The sequence below is a fragment of the Melopsittacus undulatus genome, chromosome 4, assembly GCF_012275295.1.
Source record: "Melopsittacus undulatus isolate bMelUnd1 chromosome 4, bMelUnd1.mat.Z, whole genome shotgun sequence".
NCBI classification, from domain to species: domain Eukaryota; kingdom Metazoa; phylum Chordata; class Aves; order Psittaciformes; family Psittaculidae; genus Melopsittacus; species Melopsittacus undulatus.
The window spans coordinates 76600437-76627445 of record NC_047530.1 but is presented as its reverse complement, the minus strand read 5'-3'; the positions used below and the strand labels follow the sequence as shown (position 1 = coordinate 76627445).

General features: G+C 37.8%; 1 protein-coding gene across 1 annotated transcript in view; it reads left to right on the top strand.

Annotated features, from left to right (window-relative positions):
- KYNU (kynureninase) overlaps nucleotides 1-27009 on the top strand; it is a 50919-nt gene that overhangs the window by 5027 nt on the left and 18883 nt on the right. Inside the window, exons 3-9 of the mRNA XM_031053360.2 lie at nucleotides 6191-6273; nucleotides 12251-12312; nucleotides 13951-14022; nucleotides 15416-15490; nucleotides 16836-16982; nucleotides 22589-22687; nucleotides 23453-23526. Coding sequence (XP_030909220.2) covers nucleotides 6191-6273; nucleotides 12251-12312; nucleotides 13951-14022; nucleotides 15416-15490; nucleotides 16836-16982; nucleotides 22589-22687; nucleotides 23453-23526 — 612 coding nt within the window. The remainder of the gene's footprint in view (nucleotides 1-6190; nucleotides 6274-12250; nucleotides 12313-13950; nucleotides 14023-15415; nucleotides 15491-16835; nucleotides 16983-22588; nucleotides 22688-23452; nucleotides 23527-27009) is intronic.

The following is a 27009-nucleotide window of genomic DNA, read 5'->3' as shown; positions in this document are numbered from 1 at the left end:
TGCTGCTTGCTAATGAATGTGATTCAGTTTCAGACCCCATGATTTTCTAATTAGTAGTTAACTGCATGTGATTCACCCTGCAGGCCTTGCAATGGGCAGTCCATTGGAATAACACCTGGTGCAGGTGGTGTTATTACCAGTGCTGGCAGGTTTTTGGCTCCTTTTAAAAGGGGTCTCTGCCTGACAAGTTCGTTTTATTTAGAAAGCAACCCTGTCTTTTCAGTAACATCTTGGAGAGGAACTGAGTGGTTTGCAACAAGCTCTGCCAAACAGACATGATGTAAGAGAGACAGGAGGACAAAGGAGAGACAACTTTCAGCATTGCAGGAAAGGGGCATAGTCGTCATAGGAAATGGGAAGCTTTTTAATATATAGGGAGGAAAATTTTTTTTTTTAATTATTATTATACTTGGTTTCCATAGAGTTTGTGCTTTGAGGTGCCCAGTACCTGCTTGAGCACCTGGTGCAGGGATGAGTAAAGAAAAAGATAAATAAAAACCATGGAGCTGAAGATGGGAAAGGAAAATGACATCCAGAGGAGTGAGGGAACTGGGAGAGAGACAAACACTTTCATAGGGTACAGTATATGTGTGAAACAGATGTGGTTTCATGGTGAGAGAGCAGAGGAAATATGGAAAGGCAGAAGATGGAAAAACTAATTATGCTAACTAGGCAGCCTTGTTTCAGTAGAAATGGTCTAGATGGGGGCTTTGCAATGTAAATATGCAAGCTCTGTAGCTGCTTTTTCAATTGTTAATACATGAACGCTGTCGGTTAGTAACAATGGTTTACTGTTTCCTGTTTGTAACTTGTATTCTTATAAGTGAGAAGGTTGAGAATGAATGTGAACTTTGGGAAGTAATTGTTCTTCCTGGTTATTCATTCAGCATGGTGCTGCAGTTTGTCCAGTCTTTTGAAAAAATTGCAATCCTGTCCATTCTTGTCTGGTTATCCTACTTTAGCAAGAAAACAGGTGAGCTCTTTCAAAAGGTGAAAGTCAGTACTCTCAGCTGTTAATAATGCAGTTGGAGTGCAAACATATTTCAGCTCCTTCACTCTACTTTTTCACTAGTTCACTTCCATTCTTATGTTTGTCTTTGCTACAGGAAAGGATTATTTTTTTTTCTCTCAGTGATAAAAAAAAAAAAACAAAGAAAAGTGTAGGCATAATATTTCTCCAGAAGATAAAAAGTGCTTCCAGTAGCTGTATCTAAGAGGGAAGTATGGCTGAACATGACTTCAAGCCACCAGAAGAGAGGAAGCAAATATAGAAAGGTTGTTTAATAAAAAATACAGCTTGGCCCCAAACGTCTTACCTAGAATAAATCAGGCAGTTTAAAAACAAACAAAACCCCTAACCAAACAAAGAGACTCAAAACACAAGACAAACCAAAACTGAAATTAATGAAAACCTGGAACAAATATTCAGCTAGTTGCAGTTGCATCTAATCAACTGAGAAAGTCAGGGTAAGGTCAAGCCTAATTTGAACAGAGCAAGATAGGATGCTGGAGACTCCAAAGGAACATGTGGTTGGAGGTGTAGAAATGAGTACTTTTATTCCAGGTACCAAGAACAGCTTAGCAAAATCTAGTCTAAGGTAGTAGCTGTTACCAGCAGAAGTATGTTCAATGGCTCATGTGTTGGCAGTGTGGAATTTACTGCCTGTAGTTTAGATAAATAAGCAGCGAAAGTCTAAGAAATTGCATGTAAATTAGGTACATCCTTCAAGTCAGCAATGATAGAGATTCTGTCTTTCTTATAAATTGTTTTATTGCATTTTCTAGTTTTTGTGTCTTGGGACTCATCCGAAATAGCTACTAGTCTATTTAAGCAGTTTTCACTGCTTCTAATTAATGGTAAGAGTGAAAAAGAAAAATATGCAGTAGCTGTGGTCAAGGGCAGGGAAGCTTGTAGTTTCAGCTCTGTGTAGTGATGGCAATTAATTAGGGAAAGGCCTTCTCATGCATTTCTTGTATTCCCTCTTACAATGTCACTGTCCCTTCTACCTGGGCCCAGCTTTAAATCTTCCTCACATATATTTTCTGGTTTGGTATTCTTAATACTTTTCTATTTTTTTTTGTTTGTTTTTTAGATCTAAAAGACCAAAGTTCAAGTGACTTGCTTGGTTGGAGAAAGGCCTATAGGTGCTTTGCAGTGTCCTGTTTTGTCTTTCCCCTACCAGAACTGTTTAAGTAATTAATGTATTTTATAGAATTATTATTGCATGCAACCATACTTGCTGCAGTGGGCAATGTATCTTACCTCTGAGTAACTCATTAAAGTGGACTATTAAACAGAAGGGAGTCTGTCATAGCTGGTTGTTATGCCCTTGTGAGGGGCTATTGGGGTGATTGTGGAGTGGAGAACCTGCTGTGTGAAAACCTTGAGGATTGGACTTGTTTAGCTGAGCAAAAATAAGACTGAAAGGAAAAATTATCTCTGTCTATGTATTAAGGGGTAAACCTTGGGAGGGGGGGAAGGAGCTACTTACATGAAATAACATGCTGGCACAGTAAGTATAAACTAGGCATTAATAAATTGAGGCTAGAACAAAATATTTATATATATGCTTTTAGCACTGAAGCAATCTGGCAACAGGCTTCTGATGTGGACACAGTAGACAAAACCTTCAAGTCTGTGGAAGGCTTTATAATGTTACATCTGAGGCAACAAAGACTGTTTCCACAGAGTCAAAAGGTATCTTTGGTTCTATGTGCTGAATTAATCCTGCAAGATATAACAGCCCTGCAAACAGGAGTGCAGCTTGGTGGGGTTTGGTTATGTTCTGTTTGACAAGCCCACTTCTGCCGTTCTGCAGAAGTCATCTCTGCATTGTACCTTTCATCAGGCTGTATGTCAGAGCTGTAAATGCCTGGTTTAATACCCTGAGATTTTTAGGTTTGCCTTCTATCTACTGCTTCAAAAAGTTCTTTTTTCTTTGGGTATTATCTTCCTTTCTTTTGTCTATTTCTTTGCTTGAAACCATGGTCAAACTTAAAAAGACTGTGTTGGCTTATTAAATACCTTGCATCAGTTTTGGCAAAGAAGCAAGAATGAAATTTCCACTTGAACAAGATTTGGATGAGCACAGAAGATTTCTGAAGCTGGCAATTAATTTAAATCCCTTTTCTCACCACCTTTGAAACTTTGGGATTATATCAGAAAATGTTTCTAGCTCCCCTAGCGAGCTTTAAATCAACAGTGAATAGAATGTGGCATTGTGATTCCTTGCCAAACTGGAAAAAAAAAAGTGGTAACCGACTAAAAATTAATTTGGACAATGAAAAACTGTCAGAGTAGTTTAAGAAATAGTTCTGTTTGTATGAAGTTTTATGATTTGATGAGCCACATCTTGTATTCATTAATTTGGGTACCATGATTTAAATCTCTCTTGCTACCTAGGGTGCAGTGGAAACAAAGTGAGACATAGGCTGTCCGTGTCTGAGGGGAATGCCAGAAGTGCTGCAGTTGTGTCCTTAAAGATTATTACCCCCATTGCCTACCAGAGCTGAGAGAGGGGTGGCATAATATACAGAGATATAAATTCTCTGAGGCAGAGCATAGAATTTTACAACCTAAGTGTAATATGATGTATTGTGCCGTCAGCAAAGTCTACAGAGTTTCATGTGATTAAAATAAAAAAAGTGTCCAAGAATATGCCTTTAACTACCATTTTAGCTGCAATAATTTTTGTCTCTTGGCATTTATATTGGCCATCAAGAGGGAGGCAAGCTGTAAGCTGTGTTGTAATAATAATAACAATAATAATAATATGAATAACAATAAATGCTGTCTCTTCCTTCTTTCAATATACTTAAATTTGCATGTTTTCTTCTTAAAATAAGATATTCTCATGGCTAACATATCTGTTTTCACAGTAACTTGGAAATTCATTCTGAAATTTTGTTAATTCTGTGTGCTGGTAGAATGAGGTTTATTAGTAAATTCCCATTAGAAGGACACTAATGACTATAAAATCAGAGAAAGTTAATGAAAGAAAATCCCATAGGTAGTTAGGGCTTCTTTTTCCAATCTTATTATGCTTGGTATCCTCTTTCAGAAATACAGATCCCTTTGGGCTGGCAACCACAGAAAATCTTTGTGGGTTTATTTTTTATTTTTTTTTTTAATTTAACACTGTATTATCCCAAGTCCCTTGATCACTATATTACAGTTAAGAAGGGAAATTAGCAATAAACGTCTTGCTGTTTGTGAAATATGTATGACTGTCTTTAGGGAATGCAGCTGTATTACAGTCTTACAGAAGGGAGGGACTTTTAGCACTAATTCTGCACCTTACCACATTTTCTCTGCTACCTACCTACTGCCTTTATTCCTCATCTATGTAATGTTCTCATAAATGAGTGCTATTTCATACTGTCCACTTTCTGCTATCAAAGTCTCATCAGAGAGCAATTCTAACACAGGGAGAAACAGTCAGCTAGTGTACCGTGACCTTATCCATATTAGGGTTTGGCATCCTCCTTGTCATCTCTATGGTGCTGGACTTGTGGAACATAAGGAAGTTATGTTATCTGTAAGAGCTGTTCAGTTGTACCTGTGCCCTTCTTCAGCTGCTGACCTAAACTAATGGTATTTTGCAAAGGTGAGAGTATGAAGTGGTTAATACAAATTGTGGTTTTTGCAGCAGTTCCTCTGTTCTTTAGGACTAGGACTGTGGTTCTTTTGGAAATATCCCTAGGAGGTGTGAATTAGACCTTAGTCAATCAGAAAGGGTCTGACTATGAAATATTCAGGTAATTTGTGAGGGAGACAATGAAATTCAACCTGGGAAGGGAAAGTACAAGGTGGACAGGGAAAACCAATATTTTAAAAGTGAGGGACTAGCTGGTAGTGTCTCATACACCCTCCTTTCTCATGTTTTAATCTGCCAGATGTCCTCTTAGGATTTTGAATGAACATTGTGGACCTGCTCTTCTTTAAAAGGTTTATTACTTGTTTGGTTTTCTTTCCCCCCCCCCCCCCCCTTTTTTTTTTTTTGAGGAGGAGGTTTTTTTTTTCCTTATCACAGCTCTTAGAGCTTCTTATTTGCTCTCTACCCAGTTTTCTACTGGTTTTGACTCTGTTTTGAAACTGCTTCCTATTTGGTTTGCCTCAACCCACATGCAGCTTGGTATTTCTAACTTCACTAGTACCCTGTGGTGCTCAGCAAATATGAAAGTCATCCAGTGTGAGATGGGAGCCCAGAGCAATGTTCCCCTGGATTAGCAGCATTAGTATTTTTCTCAATCTGTCTTCATTTGCATTTAAATCTGTATGCTACATCCTGCATGTTCAAGAATCTTTAAAACTTTTGCTTTATATATGCATGATGGCTATCTTAGAAGTTTATTTCTCTCTCACAGTTGAAGCAAAAATTAGTTCAGAACACTTAATCCAGAACCATATGTACATATCTGTCATTTTGGAGTAGTGATGTATTGTGACTGTGTGATTCACTGTAGACAGGAACAGTTTGCAGAATTAAGTTTTTAAACACTCTCTGTTAAACTCAAAAGCTTTATGGATGCTTAGATCTAGAACAATTTGGCAGGGAGAAGATAAGCAGTAAGAATTATCAAGCAGCTCTGTTTGGGCAGGTACTTCCCTGCATATACATTAAGTACCTGCTGGTTTATGCAGAAGGGTGAGTTCAGACAGGAGATTGAGGAGGACAGAAATTGTTACTGACAAGAAATACTTCCATCTGGAGTAAGGCAGTATGCCAGCCTACCATCTTCTGCATGGTACAGTGTTCAGGTAGAAATGCAGGTGGAGTAACTGCAGGGTAATCTTTGCTCTGTGCTGTTTATATGAGCTGGGGTTAGCAGGGTGCCATCCTGCACTGGGCACCACCATGTCTTCTCCTGGTATGCCTGTTCTTGAAGTCATCATGTACTCGCACAGCAACTTCAAGGGGACTTGTGAAAAAGTTATCATCTTTAATTTTGGGGTATTTCTAGAGGATTTTTTTTTTTGCAAAAATAGTTTTCAAGCAACTGAAAACCTGTCAGGAACCAACAAGTTAATTACATTTCCTGTGAGCTTTAGTGGCATGATAAAAGTGCTGTGCTCAGCTTAAGTTGAGTCTCCTTCTCTTTCCTCCTCCAAATGTAGGGTCTCCAAACCAGGTACGTTTCTTAGAACTGATCCAGAGCATGTTTTCATCATTTGCCTCTTCCTTTTCAGAGGTGTTCATGGACATTTCAATGGTCAGCGCCCATGGGCTTTGGCAGATGAGTGCATCCTGGACCTGATGGCTGAACTGGTTGGTAGGTGTGAACTGCTGGAGAAAATCTTTTTCTGGAAAAGGAAACCAATTTGGGTTCTTTTCAGATTGAAAGTTCTGAAACTCTTTAAGCAGACATTAGTTCCTTGCATTCCATTGCTTTAAAGTAGTTTTCCTGAGTGCCTTGTGCATAGAGTAACACTTTAAGACTGCAAGCAATTTAGGAGATGAAAGTTTGCGATAATATATGAGCATATGCATATCATGAAACTAAATGCAGCAAAGGGGTTTTTGGAGCATCATAAACCACTTTGTCTACACATGAAGCCCTCTTCAAGGGCACTGGCACTATAGATTCTCAGTCGCTCTCCTAAAAGTAAACCAATAAACTTTCACCTTTGAAAAATTATTTATATCTAGACAGTCTCTGCTTTCCTCCTTTCCCCACCACTAAATCCAGTCTCATATGAGAATTGCTTATGTCAATGAAGCAGATAACTGGGGCAGGACCTGCTATTTGTAAGTTCTCATTACCCTGCTGTACTCCTTGAGGAGTCTGCAGTGGTGCAGGACCTTGCCAGTAAATGCTTCTGGTTATTCTAGAGACTGAGAAGGAGCCCTGGAGACTTCTGTTGAATTTACCAGTCATAGAATCAGTTGTGTGAGTCTGAATGCAAATTTCCTCCATCACCTCTTACTCTAACCTGTGTGTAGCTGCTGAAATAATCTTTCACTGTAATTTCCTTCAGAGCTGTTGCTGAGAGAATGGAGAAGAGAAATGATCTTGGCAGGGTGTCTCTCAGACTCTTTTTCTCCCCAACACTTAGAGCTCTTGTCAAGGCTAGGTTAGTAGATTTTAGTGAGATTTGGCCAGTATTTCAATTTAGCTGTAGAAGGCAACTGTCTATATTGACTGTCAGAACTGAATTATCATTTGTTCATTTGTGCCATCACTAAGGAAAAATATTACTGTTAAGTTGACCTACTGTACATGGGATATTGTCTCATAATTTCTCTTTCAACTATAAGCAAGTGTTTAATGAGAAAGTTATGATTTTTCTCCTTCAAGAGAAGCAAATGGTGTCTGTACAACTGGAATCAGAGACGTTAAAGAATGTTTAATGACAACTTTATATATTTATAAATAAAGTAACTTCCTGACTTTTTCATGAAATTTCCAAATAGCTAAAATATGGGACATTATTGTTGAAGCAGAATAAATATATGAAAATATTGTTGTAGTTGGTCCATCCATAATGTCAGCACTAAGATATCACAAATATGAGCATGGCTACACCAGGCATCACTAGACAACTGGTGCACAAAACAGTTGCTCACCAGTCGCTAGCCAATGCTTAGCCCATCTCTTAGCAGCAATCGGCAGCTCACAGCTAACTCCACTCACTTTCTATACTGAGTGTGGCATACTGTGGGACAGAAGAACCCTTTGGCTAGCTTGAGTCAGGTGTCCTGGCTGAGCTGCCTCCAGGCTTCTTGTGCCCCTCCTCACTGTCACAGTATGGGACACTGAAAAGTCCTTGATTAGAGTAAGATTACTCAGCAGCAACTAAAACATTGGTGTGTTATCAACATTATCCTCATAATAAATCCAAACCACAGACTGTACCAGCTACAGGAAGAAAATTATCTCTATCCCAGGCAAAACCAGGACACTTTTCTCGCTTTCATTGCACTCAAGGGCATGCTCAGTACTTTCATCCGCTAACACAGAACATAAAAATGTGAGAATATAAAAGGATAGAGGGTGTTGAAATGCTGAATGCAGGTGATTTAAAGTTTTCTTTAGTATGACCAGTCTTTCCTGGCAAGTGGATGTTCTTGTTCTGGGAGGGTATAACTAGTAACTGGTAAGCTGTGGGCAGGTGGGGAAATGTAACTTGTCATGCAACTAGCCTGGTGCATGGTAAGGCCTTTTGAAATTGAAATCTTGAATTTAATTAAATGGAGGTCTGAGAATTTCTCTTATGTCTTAATAGAATGGGACAGTAGTCACACTAACACTACATATGTTCAAGCACCTAAATTAGTAAAGTAACAAGGTAAAACCATTGATGCTTTTTACATAACCAGGAGAGAAAGCCAAGATAACCTGAAGGACAGCTTGAAGTACCTGAGTTATCATCCTTCTCTGCAACACCTTCTGTGAATATTTGCCTCTGTTCTGTTTGCAAAATATGGGCCCCCATGAACTCCCCACAGGATGTCGGGGCAGGATAAACACTGACCTCCTGCAGGTGCTGGGGTCGGTTTAGCCTTAGCTTTAGGTTAAGCATCACTGCAGAAAGCAGAGTCAGACTGAACCTTTTTTCCCTTAGCCACCTGTCTTGTAGAGGATGTCATCTGAGTGTGTATTATAATATTTCTTTAACTAAAAGGCATATAGGTATATTCTGGGTCTAAGGAGAAGGAAATGAGAGCTTTGCTTAAACTTCATCAAATTGCTTGTCAGTCTCCTTATTTTTCTTTTCCAAATTCTGTTGACACTGGTGCTTTTTTTTTTTTTTAATCACAATGGCCCGACTGCACTGACCTTATTATAATTTTTCTTATTTTAAATGAATATTTTAAAGTTTTTATAAAAACTATGGCTGAGGTCACCCTACCATTAACCTAATCTTGTTTTTAAAATTTTTTACTGGGAAATGTTTCAGTCTCATTTCTTTTCTGAAAAGTAAAGGGTGTGTCATCATTACTGGTTTGAATTTTATTCTCCAGGATTTTTGGGTCTTCGTTTAATTGAACTATAAAATGTGGTTTGGATTTAAACCTGACCCTCAGATTTGCATGCCAGCAGGGTTCTATTTATGTTCTTTTTTTTTTTTCAGGAGTTAGATGAGTGATTCTTAGTATGCAAATGAATTAATATTTCCCAAATAATGGATACATTGTAATAAATTCTGAATTTTAAAATTGTCGGAAATAGTGAAAAGGCTAAGAGAAGAAATGCAGGAAAGATATTATACTAAAATGCTTTCTTCCAATGTGGTATTTATGATCAAGTACTGTTTACCCCCAAGGTGTAATACTGAGTATGTATAAATTGAGTGACTTCTGAATTTCCTTTTTTAGTGATTTTTATGTAATAACATAAAGAGAATTTTACCCTGTTTTTCATTCAATATTTAATATGTTATGGAGGAGGAGTAAAAATTGTCATTTCTCTAAGTACTTGTAAGTAAAAATTATTCGGTGCGATTTATTCAGGAATGGACTAAAGACTGTAAAAAATCTTTGTTCATTTAATGGTTTGTAGTGCTATAACACATTGCTTATTAAGTGCAGTCACATTTTGTTGTTCAATGAAAGTTACAGTAGTAAATACATTGTGAAATGCAGAGGCAAGGTCAGTGGAGGCCAAAGCTTTTTTTCTGTGCTCACTCCAAGTGGCATAACGCGGTGACGGTAATCTCAGCTTCTCCTACCAGACTTTATTAAAACATTGCAACCTTGGCAGGATCACCTTCTGATGGAACAAAATTACTGTATGGCTGCTGCTGTACAGTGAGCTTGAGCAGGTCTCTGTTGAGGGAAGACTGAATGCTAGGCAGATTTGTAGTGACTTTGAGTGATATGGTTTATTTGCAATAACCAAAATGTTTTCAGAATTGGAGCCTTTAGCGTTTTTACAGTCATTTGACAAAATGCTTTTTACTTACTCTGGTGAGGTTCAGGCTCCCACTGCAGCCAGAGAGGAGAAGGATGGCAATGTCTGCCTAACACAATCATAATTGTCTCTGAAGTTGTACTTTGCAAATGCTGTTTCCTTTTATTAAAGAGGAGATTTATCAAGCAGAACATACAGGTTTTAGCCTGGCTTGGAGATACTGCATACAGTTAGGAAATAAAGAAAGCAAACATAATTTTGTCTCTTGTGTGCTGGGTCTTTGAATATTGTAATAGGTTAATTGGATCATAGAAAGGTTGTTTTCTGAAATGCAGTGCAGGTTATAAAGGATAACAGTTTTCCAATGACACGGATGAAGTTTGTTTTATGGGCATGAAATTCAATAATGAAAAACTTTTAATAAATATATAATTTATGGAAGACCAAGACTTACATGACAAATGCAGTGTCATATTTAATTTGAGATGCTAGCATGTAGCTAAAAGTGATTTGCAGATTAACCATTTGTTTTATACAGAAACAGTACAGCAGGCAAAGGATTGCTTATGCAGAATTTGCTGTGAAAGCCACAGATTTCATGGAAGGAGCAGAGGGAGAACTAGGAGCCATTTCTTGATGCTATCTATCCCTTTTTTCAGCTTCAAGAGTTCCCTAGAAATATTAAGATTGCAAATAGTACTGTTTTGAGTTGCAGTCACTCTCTCTAGCTGTCTTCTATATTTGCAATAGAACAGCCACAAGGTGACCTCTTCGAGCAGCATGGAGCCTGCAGATGCAATGCTGTCACAGGGAAGAAAAGAAAGCAAAGGAGAGGAGTTTAAATGAGGAAAAGAACTTATTTTTTCCTAGTAAGAACTAGTTCTAGGTATACTTTTTCTGACAAACCTGATGATGTTCCTGCTATCTGAAGAAGGGAATTTATTCACATCTATTTTTCTTCCTGATTCATCCCCTGGACAGGTCTTCTGCAGTCAGAGCTATTGAGAAATCTTTATGTTGAATACTTGGAGATTTCAGCAACACACAAAAAAGCACTTGAACACTTTTTTTTTAAATTTTTTAATTAAAAAAAAATAAATCTAAAACTTAGAATCATTTTAAGTTTTTCCTGTGGTGGCGGAAGCTGAGGCCTGCTTGGGAAGGATTTCTGAATAAACTCTTCTTGATTACAGATTTTCATGTTTGGCTATATTTGCTTGTAATGAGTTCAGCCCATGATTATGACTTTTTTCTAGGCTGGCAAGTAATAACTCCAGGAACCTAAGTTCTGCGATATGGTGGGAGTATCTTGGTGCTTTTGCTGCCTTTCCCCCTTGATGGCTGGGACCTTGTGTGCCCTCCAAGGCAGGGACAGGAGAAAGACAGGATTTGCCTTTCCATTTCTTGTGTCTCCCCTTGCCTTTTTTACCCCACATCATGTTTTCCTCTTTATTAATCTCAAGGGTGGCTGCTACCCTCCCCATCTGCTTACAGTTGTCTTCATCCTCTTGTCTCCAACATCTTTCCACCTTTGAACTCTACTGCTGGGGCAATAAGTAAGTCAAGGTGTATGAGTCCATTTTCCAGCTGAAAAAGCTTCTCAGAGCACTGATTTGTGTCAAAGGTGAATTACTGCTTTTCAACAACAGATACCAGGCAAAACAGAAGGAAAGAGGAATTGATTTTCTCCATTTGTCAGTGATGCCATGTCTAACATGCAGTTCCTTGTTCTACCTAAAATCTTTCACCAGTGGCTGGTAAGGGTCTGGGAATTTACTAAATACTTTGAAATAACAATTAGTCCTGCCTGTGATTAGCTGTAGCTGGCATCTGTTATTAGCTTCCTTGGAGGAATGGCTTGGGGGTATGGCTTCTTGCTAGGTTGCTACAGTAATAATGGTCTGTTATGTTCAATAGACAAATTTTGCCACATTTTTTTAATTAGGTATGATATTTAGCTTGACATTACAGTAACCATTTAGAATAAATGATTGTCTCGATATGTTTTCTGACTTGCTTTTACAAATAAACTTATGACAATAAATAAGTCTGCAAGTCTTGCTTTATATAGTCTTCTGACCTGATTTTTGTCTGAGGTATTAATGATACTAAATCCTCCAGTGGTTTGCTGGGAAATGGAAACACGTCATTGTTTTTTGTTTTCTGTGGCTGACCTGAAAAATGAAATATTTTCCTGCCAGTGTTGTGTAGTGAGTCATACAAGAATTTTTTTTTTACTTTACTGTGATGACACCTTAAGCATTTGTTTACTTCCCAGTCTTTAGAGAGACACTGACTGAAAACATAATTTTGCTTTCTCAACGCTGTACGAGATTTCTCTGAAATTATAAAGAAAACCCCCAACCATTTTTGTTTTCCTTTTTTATTATTTCAGGGGCCAAAAGAGAGGAAGTAGCCTTAATGAATGGGCTAACTGTTAACTTGCACCTCCTGATGGTATGTCTTTGAGATGTATCTTTCATGTCATGTTGGCAAGTATTCTTTTTTCCTTTAATTGTGCACATAAGCAAAATGTTTCCTGAGGACCTCAGAAAGACAGCACTGGATGATAGCCTAACTTTTCTTAAGCCTTAGGAGTTGTATCTTGAATGATGTTTTGTCTTGTGCAAGACCTGTCTCCACTTACTATTAAGCAGAAAATCTGGACAGAAAAATATTTTCAAGAACTCTGCAGGGGAAGTCTGAGTTGTTTTTTCATGTGCTTCATGTCATTCTCAGGAAGGAGATGATATTAAAGAAATTTTACAAATAACATCAAATTTGTTTTTCATACCAAATTTCAGTTTAAGAAACAATAGTTCAAATGTGAGCAAGACAAAGCTGTAGTGTCAGTCAAGCTTAAAATGCAGTTACACACATGTGATGGCATTTTTGAGTTATGCTGATTTATATATGCCTACCATGTGGTTTTGATTTTTATAACACAGTGCCCATAAATGTAGCTTCTTTATGCACTCTGTGGCTACAGAGAGCCTGTCTCCTTCTCTAATATTTCTGAAGATTTGATTCAAGTTAGTGAAGATGTAAAGCTTCATTTTGTGTGGTTCACACAAAAATATTTATTGCTGGGATGTGCTCCTTTGTAATGTCTCTGACCTTTGTTAAATTAAGAGCCTGGAAGGAGGACAAGTACCAACCAGTACCAAACCAATTTACCTGGCTACTCTGCCCTGAATTAGTGTAATACAGCCAGACTCATGCCAGACTGCTTGAGTACAAAGCCTGTGCTGAGCTGTGTGTAACTACTGCCAGCATGAACAGGAGGAGGGCTTGTAAGTCTTCTCCTAGTCCTCTCAGCATGGTGACAATCTCAGCTTGCCTCCATGTGAGAGACTGAGATAGAAAACCATTCACCTTAAGGTGCTGAGATGAGGTCTTTGCAGAAAGCTTAGTCCTTCGGTCAGTCTTGTTTCAGAGGATGGGATGGTTTGATAACTAATGCTTTAGGGGAGGACTGGAAATCCATTTTTTTTGCATTGTTTTCTACTCTTCAGGTGTGGGTATGTCTGTGGGATGGAGCTGGGTGAAATCCCAACTTCCCTGGATGCAGTCAATGCTTTGCCATCAATTCCTGTAAATGCAAGTTTTCACTGCTGGATTTTTGTGGCTGTTGTTATGTATATGTGAAATGGAGTATTATGTCTTTTTCCTGCTTTGATGAATGTTATATGGACAAAGAAATATTTGTAACTTCTGGGGAATTTTCTGTAGTCTGCATGAAAGTAAACCAGTCTTGACAAGGGGTAACGGGTTGAAACTTAAACAGCAGGGATTTAGACTGGATCTAAGGAAGAAATTCTTTACTGTTAGGATGGTGAGGTACTGGAATGGGTTGCCCAGGGAGGTAGTCAATGCTCCATCCCTGGCAGTGTTCAAGACCAGGTTGGATGAAGCCTTGGGTGATATGGTTTAGTGTGGGGTGTCCCTGCCCATGGCAGGGGGGTTGGAACTAGATGATCTTGAGGTCCTTTCCAATCCTAACTATTCTATGATTCTATGATTCTATATGCTGGGAGTGTCTCTCTTATCTCTGCTTAGCTACATTTCAACATTTTTTTTTTTAATTTTTAACAGCTATCTTTCTTTAAGCCTACTCCAAGACGCTATAAAATTCTTCTAGAAGGCAGAGCATTTCCCTCTGACCATGTAAGAAATTAATATTTCACCATATTTGTATTATTAATCATATTTTCCCAAAGAATATCAGTAGCCTGATTTGAATATATATTAGCTCATCTTGTCCAAGTAACATTACAATAAAAAAAATTGTCAGGAGCTTTTGAGCTCAGCATATTTTACAGATCGCAGCCTTTTTCCTTTTGTTCAAATAAAATATGTTACAAGACGAAAAGACTGAATGGGTACATTGATTTATTAGTCTTTTTAAAGACATTGAACAAACTAATGGCCTAAATCAACTGAAGTAAATTTTTTATTAATTCTTGTTGCTGTTTTATTTTACAAAGCCAAATCAATACAAACTCACAACATTAACACTTAGATATCCCCAGACAGAAATGGAAATGTTTGTTCATAGCACTTTAGATTACTAGTTCAAACATAATTTTTCTGCTATAAAATAGAAGACAATAGCCTGTACACAACAGCTTAGAGCAAATTAATCTTTGGTTTTGTGCCCCACTGCTATTTTATCATCAATACCATAAGCCCATGGAAATTAATAACAAATTTGATCTCTAAGGTGTGATAAAAATGACTCAAGCTACTAACAGGTTTATTTGTAATGAAGATGGTGGCACAGATGTATAAACCTCAAATTACCTTCATTCTAAGTAATGTTCATATCAATCCCGTGTTTGTTCCAGGCACATTTGTACATTTGGAATCCATTTGCTTAAATTTCTATGGCACCTCAGTAGTAACCTGTGTAACTGCTGTCACTTCAGTTCCTGTCATGTAATTTTGAACCATTTTATACCATTATCCATTGATTTTAATGTGATCTCCAGAACAATTATTTATTGATAAAATCAGTGGACAGTATTTTCAAAATAGCTTGGGAATTTAGAGCTTTCATTTCCTCCTAGCTACGCAGCAAACTGAAGACATGAGGATAGCATGGCACAGCATGTATGTGCTGGCCAAACCTCATTTACATTGAGAGCAGTGCATATGTGACAGGCTGGGATGTAGGATGTGCTACCAAGCCAAGTAACTACCTAGGGCCCCTGGAGAGGAGATGTTCAGTCTTCTCTTTGGCTGTTATGCATTCAGACTTTACTTGCTGGCATCTGGTGATGCACATCCTCCACCCTATTTCCACCCTCATTCTGAACATATGCTGTAGGGTTTAGTTTTTGACTGTCCTTGTCTGATGATGCAAATTGAATTCTGATCTTTTTCAAACCAAAACTATGAACCTTTCAGTGGACTTGGGTTAGGATTTCAAGTGCTAATTTTAGTGAAAGGCAAGGTATCTGAATCCCTTTTCTGAAGTTCTGAGGTGTCTGTCCATTTTTCTTTTAGTTCTTTTATCATGTACTTCCACTAACATTCTGTGCATGGAAATCTCTTTCAGTATGCTGTAGAGTCTCAACTTCAACTTCATGGACTTGATGTGGAGAAATGCATGCTCATAATGCAGCCACGGGAGGTTGGTGAGAAATATGTCAGTTCTGCTTGCTGCCACAAAGGGCAGAAGCATGTTTCATGAGAGTGTAGTCATATATTCTCAAATATTCTAGTATCAGCCTGTGGAAGTATTAATTTGTTTCTACTAATACATTTAGGTAAAATTTATGAATCATGTAGTCTCTTTCTGTGTATGTTTTTTGGCATTAGGACACATTTTATAATTGATTCAGGTAGTTAATTTTCCTTGAACAAAAAAAAAAAAAACCTTATTTTTCTGTTTGCATAAACTGACGATATCTTGAGACAAATGAAAAATATAGTAGCTAATTGAGAAATGCTCTTGTCCTTTTAATGCTCTAAGGTAAAAGATTGCCATAACACAAACAACACTGTGTCTGTATCAGCATAGGCTAAGGGAAAGGTCTGCTTTGAGTAATGTGTTATTCAGATTAATTTGAAAGACTGTCTTCCTTTGCTTTTTAGTATTGGGAACTTTGCCACCTTACTATAAACTGATAGTGACCTTTTGCTTCTGAAATCTGAGTCATCTTGTGAGTAAAGAGCCCACTCCTGACTGCGTGGTAGATCTGCAAAGATTATTGAGATAATAACAGCTACTTTCAATTCAACAATCTTGTCCAAGCTCTTGTCAGTAACATGTCTAATTTAATTCTAGAGTTTCACTGCTTAACTGATCCCTAGGTGGTGCTATGTTTTACATGAGTCCTTGCTAGGAAGATAGGAGGAGGATGAGGCAGTAATTTTCCTAAGAAAAAGATCAAGAATGAGGTGGCTTTTATTTTTTATTTTTTTTTAATTCCTCTATATTTAATGACCCCAGGTTTGGGATTTTTATACTTCTGATGATGTGAGACTTATTGTTTTTAAAATAAAAATGTGGCTGATTTATAATAGCTTCCTGTGGGATACAAAGTTTATCAGAAAAGTACAGTGTGAAACTGATAGAAAACTTTGAATTCTTGTGGATGTCACAAATTTCAGCTGCCACATAAAAATCATTATGTAGGCTATTTTTACCCAGACTTTTTTTAATGTAAATTAAAACTCTCTAAAATATTAAGGAGTACAAAGCATGCTAGAATGTGAATAGATTTTTGGGTTTAACTGGCACTTTCAAGATACATATGCTAATGATTTCTTCTTTTTTTTGAGGTGGCTTACTTATAGGCTACTTCATATACCTCATAGAACTACCTTCATATATCATTACTATACTAAAGACTTGCTTTTGGAGTCCTTATGCAAGCAGCATGGCTCATGGTAAAATATAGATTATGAAGTAAGAAATGACAGTTTTATTATGCTAGAGTTATTATAAAATGTGTGCTTTAACTTTATTTTAGGGAGAGGAGACCCTGAGGACTGAAGATATCCTTGCTGTAATTGAGAAGGAAGGGGACTCTATTGCTGTCATTCTCTTCAGTGGGGTACAGTACTACACGGGACAGTTTTTTGACATCTGTAGAATAACGAAGGCTGGCCAAGAAAAGGTAAGGTTGTTCCAGACCCATCCTTTTAACACCATTTTTAGAACAATTTTTCTGTGAAATATTTATAATTTCTACTTTTTCTGGAACAAAATGGAGCATATGCAGAAATCTTGGGGCTCTGATAAAAAGTAAAAGCAGTCTGTGCCCAGATCCTCTGGGGGTTGTGTGCTGCATGAAGGAATAGTCCTGTGAGAACAATCTTGCTGGAATGACTTAAACAGTATGGAAAGATAACTCATGACCATTAACTTCTATTGGACTTTTATTGAAGGACAGAATTTCAGGAGGTTCAGGGGAGAAGGAGGAGGAGGTAATCACAGCTCTAATCTCTTGTTGTTAGTTTGTGTTAGATTTCCTTTTTTTTTTTTTTGGCAGATTTTCATTATTTTCCTCTGTTCCTGCAGCTTTGCTGTGGCAGTTTTTCCCCCCAGTGTGTAAGGAGGTGAACTCCCAATGAAGCCAGCAGTGTTTGGACTCAGCTGATCAGTTTTCTGGAGGCAGATGCAGCATGGGGCTCATCAATGTCTTAAGATGGCTGTATTTTAGTGATGACTCAGCCTTCTGAGCTTGGAGGCAGTGTGTTCTATGGACATAGCTGTAAAACTTCTTTAACCATCACTATTGCCTTAGGAATCCAAGATAAAATATTTTTTAATTAAGTCTTTTTGTCAACAGGAGGTCATCAGACTTTCCGTAGGGGCAGTCTTATACTGGATGTACTTTATCTCATAAAAGATTAAACCATTCAAGGATTTTGTATCTCTTGATTTGGCAAATTTTGGCAAACCAGCTAACTATTTATATTTGATGTTTTAACTCCCTGGAGAAGTTCCTGGCTTGCAACAGGCTATACATTTTCTGTTGCTGTAGGTTTGGCAGTGGAAACTTTTCTGGAGGTCAGGGAGTAACTTATGCTGATGGAAACTGGTGGTAAAGTCTCCCGTGAGAGAGCAGAGCAGGTGTGAGAGCTAGTGCAGGGCCTGTGGGACATAAAAAGGGAATGTTCTCACAGAGCAGCACCTGGCAACAAAATTGTTCCTGAACCCAGAGCAAAGCAAGACTGACTTATGACATGGATGCAGAAAACCAAGGGAAAAACAGAAATGGGGGGAATCAGCTACAGGGGCACATGGGTCTGTGTATTAGCTCCATGCAACTCAAAAAGCACCTTCATGCTGTTTTCCTTGAGGGTCTTTCATTGTTTTGCTGACCACAAATAATCAAAAGTCTATTCTAAAATGTTTGAAATGGAATACAGGTTATTAATAGGATGATGCCACCCACTGCTCTGCTCTCTCTCACTCCTGGTGGCAGCAAAGCTTTTGTTCAGCTGCCAATGCCTACGTGCCTACAGTGATTTTTCCCTGAAATCTGCTGTGATGTGTCTGAAAGGTGTCTGAGAGAAAAATCTTTCTTCTCTACTGTAAATATGAACATTCTGCGAAAAGCCTATCACTTTACTGCCTAACTAAAGATGCTCTCTGGACTGTGGGACATGTGCTTGGATAAGTGGAAGTGGTGCAGTTTCACTGAAAGCAATAAACTATCCTGAAACAGCTGAGAACCTGTGTTCTGGGAGAAGAGTAGTCTCTCACAGTTTATTATCTGGAGTGAAAGTGGGTTTGATGTATTATTATCTGATATAACCAGGACTTGTTGGAGAAAACTTAAAATTTCTATAAAGCAATCCAAATAATACTATTAACTCAGGGGTATGTGCTTCCACATGAACGTACATAAAGCCACTGCACATTTGTAGTGTGTGTCATGTTACTGAAGAGCAGAGCAATTTCTGACAGCATTTCAGTACTCCAGCAGGCACAGGTAGATGTCAAATGTCCATTTCCACCTGCATGCCTGTTAGAAATGCCATAATGTAGAAGTTAATCTCTTCTTCCAGAGACTTCTAACAAATGAAAAAAAGAGAAAAAAGGAAAGTATTTGCCAGCTTCTTTGTGGTTAGAATATGTAGGACTGGGATGCGGGTAGGTTCATGACCTATAATGACATTAGTGTATTTAAAAAGAAAAATATAATTCAGCTTGAAGAAGTGTTTGAGTACCCATAAGGCTTGGAAAGTATGAGCCAGCCTTGTTTTTATTTCCACACTGTCAGATCGGCTCAGCTCAATGCCCTTTCAGATTTTGCCCCTGGGTTAAGTGATGTTTATGTGTTCATACAAAACCACTATGTAACATGTTACACCACCCTTGAACATCTGCATATGGCAAATATTTTCTTGAACAGCTACAAAGTATGGTTTCATGAAGAGTTTTCTGTCTTAATGTTGATAGAGGTATTCCTCTATCCTGCTACTTCTCTTAGTCTCAGGGTTTCTGGTTACCAAAAGTCCCCAAATGCAATTAGATTTTCTTCTCTTTTCCCAGGTCAGAGATGATGTTAGAGCTGCCATTGTATTAGGGGTGGAAAAACACCAACACAACAGGAAAACCAAATCAACAAAACCCAAACCAAACAGCTGTTAAACCAGAATCATTAGCATCTATGTAATGTGTATAGGCTCAGTTTCTGTTTGGTGGCATCCAACTGGTCCCTGTTGCCAAACTGATGAGCTTTCAGGACAATAAGTGCATAGACTTAAAGACCGTATCTCCTTCAAGAGCTTCTGTATTGTCTTATACATAATACATTATCACAGAAAGGTTGGAAGTCCTTTAAAATGTGTGTTATGAGGATAAGCCCAAGAAGTCATATTCATAGCAGAAATGCAAGGCTCTCCTTCCTGTTTGTGAATGATGCCATGCTCCTGAACAGGAAATAGCCTGTGGGAGCTGACAAGCAAGAAAGTCAGAAGTGGAGAATACAGGGTGGAAATGTCTTTTGAGAAGAGGAAGGGGAAAAAAAATCCCTTGTCAGACAGTACAGCAGAGTGAAAGGTCCTACGCAGATAGTCTTAATGATTCTTTTAATGCACATTTGAAATAAAATTCTGCAGTGCTGTGGCATATCACTGCTTGTCTAGAGATTTGAGCTGCAAGCTCAGAGGTCTGGAAAATGTCTAGGATGCTTGAGGTCAATCATTTATGAATTAAGTTACTGATTTCCTTTTACATTTTTTAAGCCAATTTCCTAAGTTCTCTGCGTACATTAAGATTCCTCCCAGAGTGAAAGCTCTGCACATAGACAGCTTCATTAAGTCATTAAATATTAAATGAACTAAATTAAGCTTGAAAAATTACCTCAGGCTATTTTTCCATCTTAGGTCTCAGATAAATCAAAATTACTATGTATTGTGCAAGAAACTCATCAGCAGGCTTGAGAGGGTGTAACAGTTTGCCTTGTTTCATTCTTCTGAGCTTGCTCTAGAGAATGGAAGGGGTTGAGTCATTTTATTCTTCTACAAGTGGAGAAATGGCTGACTTTTAGGAGACTCTACCTTTCAAATACAATTTTCATTTCATAAGTTATATTGTACTTTCCACTGACTCTGTACCATATGTAAAGTATTTTAATCTCTTGAGTCCCAGTAGGAAGAGCTTTAAGATCCTTCATCTTAATTTCTTTTCCTGACTCTCTTTCTAAATGTCCCAGCTTTGCTGGTCTGAAACTGTCATTTCTCTCCTGCTCTCCAAATGTCATTGTCCATGCTGAGTTGTTACCTGCTGGTTATCAGCAGCTACCCAGACACTTTTGCAGAAATGACTTTTAGATGTTAGAATAAAACGGAAGAGGCAGGGAAGAACACATGTCCTCCTCTTTGCCCAGAGCAGATGGAAAGCTGTGTTTTCCCCTTAGTGTGGGGAAGCAACACTCCCACACAGTCCTTGTTCTGCGTGGCTTGTGCAGGGAGAGCTGTTTCAGTTTGTTTTACTTTTTCCATGCAATCTGTGTGGCTAAACATTTGCTGTTTGTGTGACTTTAGTGCTAGACACCTACCAGGGAAAGTAAGCCAGCGTGACCCAACTTACAGATGATGACTTGAATGAAATGGTACAAGTGAGTGTTTCTGAGATGATGCAGGAGACCTGCCAGCAATGAACCCAGATTTTCAGGCTGTGCTTTATTAGTAGGTTAAATAGTGTCCAGTAAGATTTACCAGCCAATTTCAAAGTGCTGGGGAGCAGTTAAAGAGGTTCAGGAAGATGGTTGTATGTTGTTTGCTCTCCTGTTTGAGGACTATAAGCCCATGGTGTGGGTGCAAGCTGGTCTACTCCAGCCAGTGTCAGTGCCCAAGAAAGTTTGTGCATGTTGATTTTACAGATAAAGCTAATACCTGCAAATGTTTAAATCCAGTCAACTGAAATTTTGAAGTTAATTCCTTAAAAGCCTACAAAAATCTTCTTATTATCTAGCAGATTGTCTTCAGTTTGTTGGAGCTGAACTAAGGCCATTTTATCTCTAAGAGCATTCCTATGGGCATTCAGTGCTTCATCTTCTCTGCATTTGCTTCACCATTTCAGTTGATTTGTCTTAACTCACTTGTGTGTATGTCCCTATGAAGACAAGCCACCAAGGATGTGAAGGCCAGGCTGTTTATTGGAACTTTGATTCCAATGTTTAGATCATGCAACTGCTATGGCAGTGAATTTTCTTCCCATCATTTTGGAGTGACTTCTCAAGCTGATAACTTCACCAATACCTCCATTAGAATTAGTGTGTCACATCTTCTTAAAATGCTGCTTCATTCAAATTGTTATCTAGTTTATACAGAAGATTAAATATACAAAAGAGCTGATTAAATAATTTAGCTAAGGCTCCCTTTGTGCAAGAAACAGCAAGAGATTCTTAAAATCCTTTGGTTTATTATTGGACATGAATTTTTCTGCAGTCTGTGCTCTTAGTCCTGCCATGCTGCTTGCAAGCAAGCTGTTTGTGTTTTAAAAGCAAAATGCAAAATAGCATTTAATTTGTAGTCCTGGCACAAAAGGCAATTTTATTTTTCTGTGCTGAAATAAATAGCAAAGCTTGAAATAACTTTTTAGTTTAAAAATACTGCCATCCAGTGGTTATTTTGTGTGCAAAACTGCTACTTTTTAAGGTATGTCTGTGGTCCTTTATATATATATATATATATATTCTTACCCCCCCCAGTGCCCTATGCAGATTGTGGTCATGACAAATACAACAGTTTTCAGAGAAATGACAGAATGTTTTGTAACCTCTTAGGGAAAAGTACAGAAATGTTTAAGGTCAATGTTTTGCATCTCACCCATTTGGATTCCCAAAGAGCAAGATCGTCACAGTTTAAATATCAGGGAGTCTTTAAGTATAAGTACATAGTAGAATGTAATTGTTCAGGAATATTGACATCATTATACATGTTAATAATTTGTCTCTGCCTAGAGCTTATCATGCCATAAAACAGTCTGAAATTGTTCTGAATACTTATTTCAAGTGATTCCGCTTTACTGCATGAGAAAAGATTCAGGAATCTAAACCACATCCAATCATTCCTGAAGACAAGCCAGCTAAACAGTTCGTGGTTTCTACAGATACCTATGGTATAGAAAACTTGTTTCTGGTAATAACTCAAAACAGATGGGACTTTATAGAGAGCAAGTAAATCTCTAAAGATGTTTTTTCAAAATGTTTTTCTAGTAATGATTATCTTGAGAAGTAGCATATTACTAATATCTTTTCTGCAGGGTTGCTTTGTTGGATTTGACCTGGCTCATGCTGTTGGGAATGTAGAACTTCATTTGCACGACTGGGGAGTAGACTTTGCATGCTGGTGCTCCTACAAGGTAAAATAGATTCACTGTTTGAGCCTATTTTCCATAATGTCACTTATGATGGGTTAGCAAACAGATCAGATGAATAAGAACTGTACCTTAGCTGTTGATCAAGACCTGGATGCATGTTTGAACTAGTCCCAGTGGGGACATGGAAACTGACTTTGGTGGTGGCTTTGTTATGAGATGTCGAAAAGATAGCAGTATCAAAGACCTGCAAGGTCTTGTGGATGTGAGATGGATGCTAGTGGTGGTTAAACATCTGCTCTGAAGCACACCCTGGTCTCCAGTCACAGTATCAGGGACATTTCTTTTATTTTTCATGCAGAGAAAGTCTTATGGCTATAAGCTTTTCTTAAGTAGCCCTTAAATAAGAGAATACTCTTGTCTAAACTTAATATCAGATGATAAACCAAGGTATTTTTAGTTCCTTTAACTTCTCCTGAGCTTAAGATCCAACAGACACAGTCAGATGAATTGTTTGATGACTGCTATATGTGTTTTGGCATGAGACTGTTTCAGCCATACTTCAGTTTTCTAACCTTTTGTCTGTTAGACTTCAACTATTATATGTAAGCCAAGAAAGATATTTTTAGGACTAATCTGAAAAAATATATCTGCTTTTACGTATATCAGCACATGAGACAAATGCTAAGATCTCCAGTTAAAAAACACTAATGTTAAAATTGGTCTGTTTTATAAAGCAGGGTGAGGGAAGTAAAGCTACACTTTACAGGTAATGAGCATGAAGTGTACATGTTGATTTATTCTTTGCAGTATTTAAATTCTGGAGCAGGCGGCATTGCTGGTGCCTACATTCATGAAAAGCATTCCCGAAGTATTAAACCAGTGTAAGTATTTTTCTATACCCAAATAAAAGATGCTGTGAAGTTCAAATGGAAAAAATATCTTCCCTTTGAGTTCAGATTTAAAAGTGAAAAGGTGTAAAGATTCTTAATTGTATCTATGTGTGTATGCAAATATGTATACATATGAAGAAGAAATTTCCTGTTTCAAAAAAATGTCGGAGTAATATTTTTTACTGACTTATTCTAGTAATGAAAAGGGCAGTACAGGCTTAGATAATTTATCTGACTTTGTTACCTCAGATGGGTTGTTTTATGTTAATTTCAGTAAATTTTCAAGTTGTTAATGTACATTTTCACATCTTAAATGCATTTCCTTCTTGAAGTCTGCTATCAGTTCTAACCTAAGTATAATCATAAATGAGAACACTTAAAATACTAAACCCAAGTAACCTAAATCATGCCTATGAGACTGTTTAATGCAAAGAGAATATGTAACATCTTCCTTTAAAAATGGATTTTTAAAAAATATTGAGGTCTTTTCCTGGTGAACAAAATCGAAGACAATTTCAACTCTGTGTCTAATAGCTCTTTAATACTAGCATGTTTTCATTAAAATTGTATCCACTGTTAAAGCTAGGAAGCATTACATAGAGATATGATTCTCAAAGACTGCATAATCCATGAAAAGCTGTGCTGTCAGCTGAGGTTAGTTGCATTAAACCCCCCCCACACACCCTCTTATTTAAAATGTTATATGACTGCACTCCACGTATGTATATGAAGAACAGTAGGATTAATGCTTCTAATGCACTGACAAGTATAAACATTTCTTTCTGGCTATAATGCTTGAAGAGACTGCTGGCCCTTACTTTTATTTTAGCTTGAAGAAAGTAAACTAAATCAGGTTTCAGAGAGAAATAATATTACAATGAAAAACTTCACTATACTATGCGCTGGTTTCAGACTGTCTAGACTCCCAGGAGATAACGAAATAATGCTGATAAGTTCTTCTTAGTCACCCATAACAGAAAACTCATTACGATGACATATGATCTGTTGTAAACTGATTTGATCCTCATATGTGAACACTGGCAAAATATTTCAAATATCTGGATACTTCTTCTGGAAAGGCATTGCTGATTTTGTTTGTGTTGGTTTTTGGGTTTTGGTTTGGTTTTTTTTCTATTCCTGATTCCCTTTTTGCCAGGTGTGGGAATTGCTCCTATGTCCACACCTCTGGGTCCTGGTTGTGGGGACTAGGAAGATTGCTGAGCAGTGAAACAATGTGGGCCAGCTAGAAATCACAGAACAGCAATAGGAAGTATGAAGAAAATCTCAAGGACTCTGAGTCTTTTTGATTCCTTGTTGAAATTTTGCAAGGGTACTGTAGGTAAGAGCTTAAATTAGTTATTCCTATACCAGCTTCTTCATACACAGACATTAAACTGTGCACTGAATCTGGATACTGAAAGTCTTAAACAGTTGCCCATATGAAAGTTTTTTTAGCCTGGGGCACAATTAAGCATATAATTCCAAACTTCCTGCATAGATTCTTTGCATTTTTTTCCATATTTCCTGAGATTTGATAATCATTAATCAAATTGTTTGTAGTAAATATGCATTACTTTTCTTTCTTTTATGCATCGACCAGCCGTTTCAGGTCTCCAAATAAGGCAGTGAGACAAAGGAGAATTTGTCTGTGTCAAAGTATTCAATTTTATAGCTGATTTAAATGCAGAGCAATTTGCTGTATGTTGTACAATCAAATAGAGTGGAATTTAACTGCTCTGAAGTTGCAGGTTTTATGTTGCATCTCAAAAGTCTTTGGCTGTCATCTGAATCAAGGATGACACCCAGTGGCCAGACGACTTCATTCTAAAACAAAAGCATCAAACACATGTTTGCATCTCAGCCCACACAAGTGGCTAATTAAATTCCAATCCAGCTGAAACCATTTTGTCATTTAAACTCTCTGAAATAATATTTTTAACTCATGGCCAATATTGTGCAAGTCACTTTGCCCACCTATATAAATTTCTTTATCTCATCCTTCATATTTTTATAGGCAGCTATTTTCATAGCAAACTGATGTATTGTATGCCACCATAAAAATATTGTATAAAAATACACAGTGGCAGACCCAGAACACTTGCCAAGTGCCTTTGCCTGCTACTGACTGAGTCCGTAGCAAAAAGGACTTGGGTGCTTCTTGAAAATTAAACAACTCAATCTGAAATTCTGATTTCAACCCCCAAGCCCATCACCAAAGGCATATATGTATTTTATTTAGATTACTTAATTTTATGAGAATGCTCTTATTCATGCCCAGGGACTTCATAGTAAGAGCAGTGTAAGGAAATAGGCATTCACATTGTAGATATGCTTATTTTCAAAAACTGGATTCCTTTCCAGTTGTTCCTCCATCTTGAGCCTGCTCCCTGGACAACAAAACACTTATTTGTTGCTGCTTTTTTTTTAAAGGCAACTTGAGAAACAGTTATTAATTTAATAGCCTTATCCCCAGGTAGTGGGGGCCATGCCAAAGCTGCTTTGTGTTTTGAGTCTGCAGAGGCTGTGGCAGTCTAACTGCAAACTTAAACAACTCAAACCTGTTATTATTCAGTAGTATTATACCATGTCCCAGGAGACAAAAGGAAATACCAGTCCTGCTCTTCTTCTTAATGGACATGCAAGCTTCTCATGAGTCAAAAAAGGTGGTAATTCACTAACTTCGGAAAGGATTTATACCTAAAAGCAAGGTTTGATCCTTCAGTCTAATGGCTGGCAGATGGAGGTTATGGGCAATACAGACTTGTTTTGTGACACTGAAAAGACCAACATGCACTCCCTGGCTTAGCTGCATGTCATGGTTTAACTCCAGCCAGCAACTAAGCCTCACAGAGCTGCTCACTCACTCCCCTGCAGTAGGATGTGAGAAAGAATAGGAAGGGTGAAAGTGTAAAAACTCATGGGTTGAGATAAAGACAGTTTATAAAATCAATCAAAAGCCATGCATGCATAAGCAAACAAAGTAAGGAATCCATTCACCACTTCCCATGGGCAGACAGGTGATCAGCCATCTCCAAGAAAGCAGGGCTCCATTGCATGTAACAGTTACCTCATACTAGCTACTATAAAGAAAATTGACTCTATCCCAGCCAAAAGCAGTGCACTGGGAATAGTTCTCTAATTCACTGGAAGGGCCATGGGTCTAAAAGTTATGTGTTGTAACCATCCTAATTAACATCCGCACCCAAGTATGTTGGATAGTCCTTTGCTAGTCCCATTTCTTCCGAGAGCATTAAAACTGAATCAGGCTGGCATATATACATCCAATATATCCTTATTCTTTCATGATCTTACCTCCTTTGGAGTCTGTTTTAATACTCAAATAGCTTTTTTAATACCTGCTCTATATATCACAATGCAATATATTCCTGGCTAATTGTGCTAGAGTGATTTCTTTATGCAAAGGTTTCAGATAAAAAAAGACCTGGACAGTGCAGAGTTATGGAACACTACTGA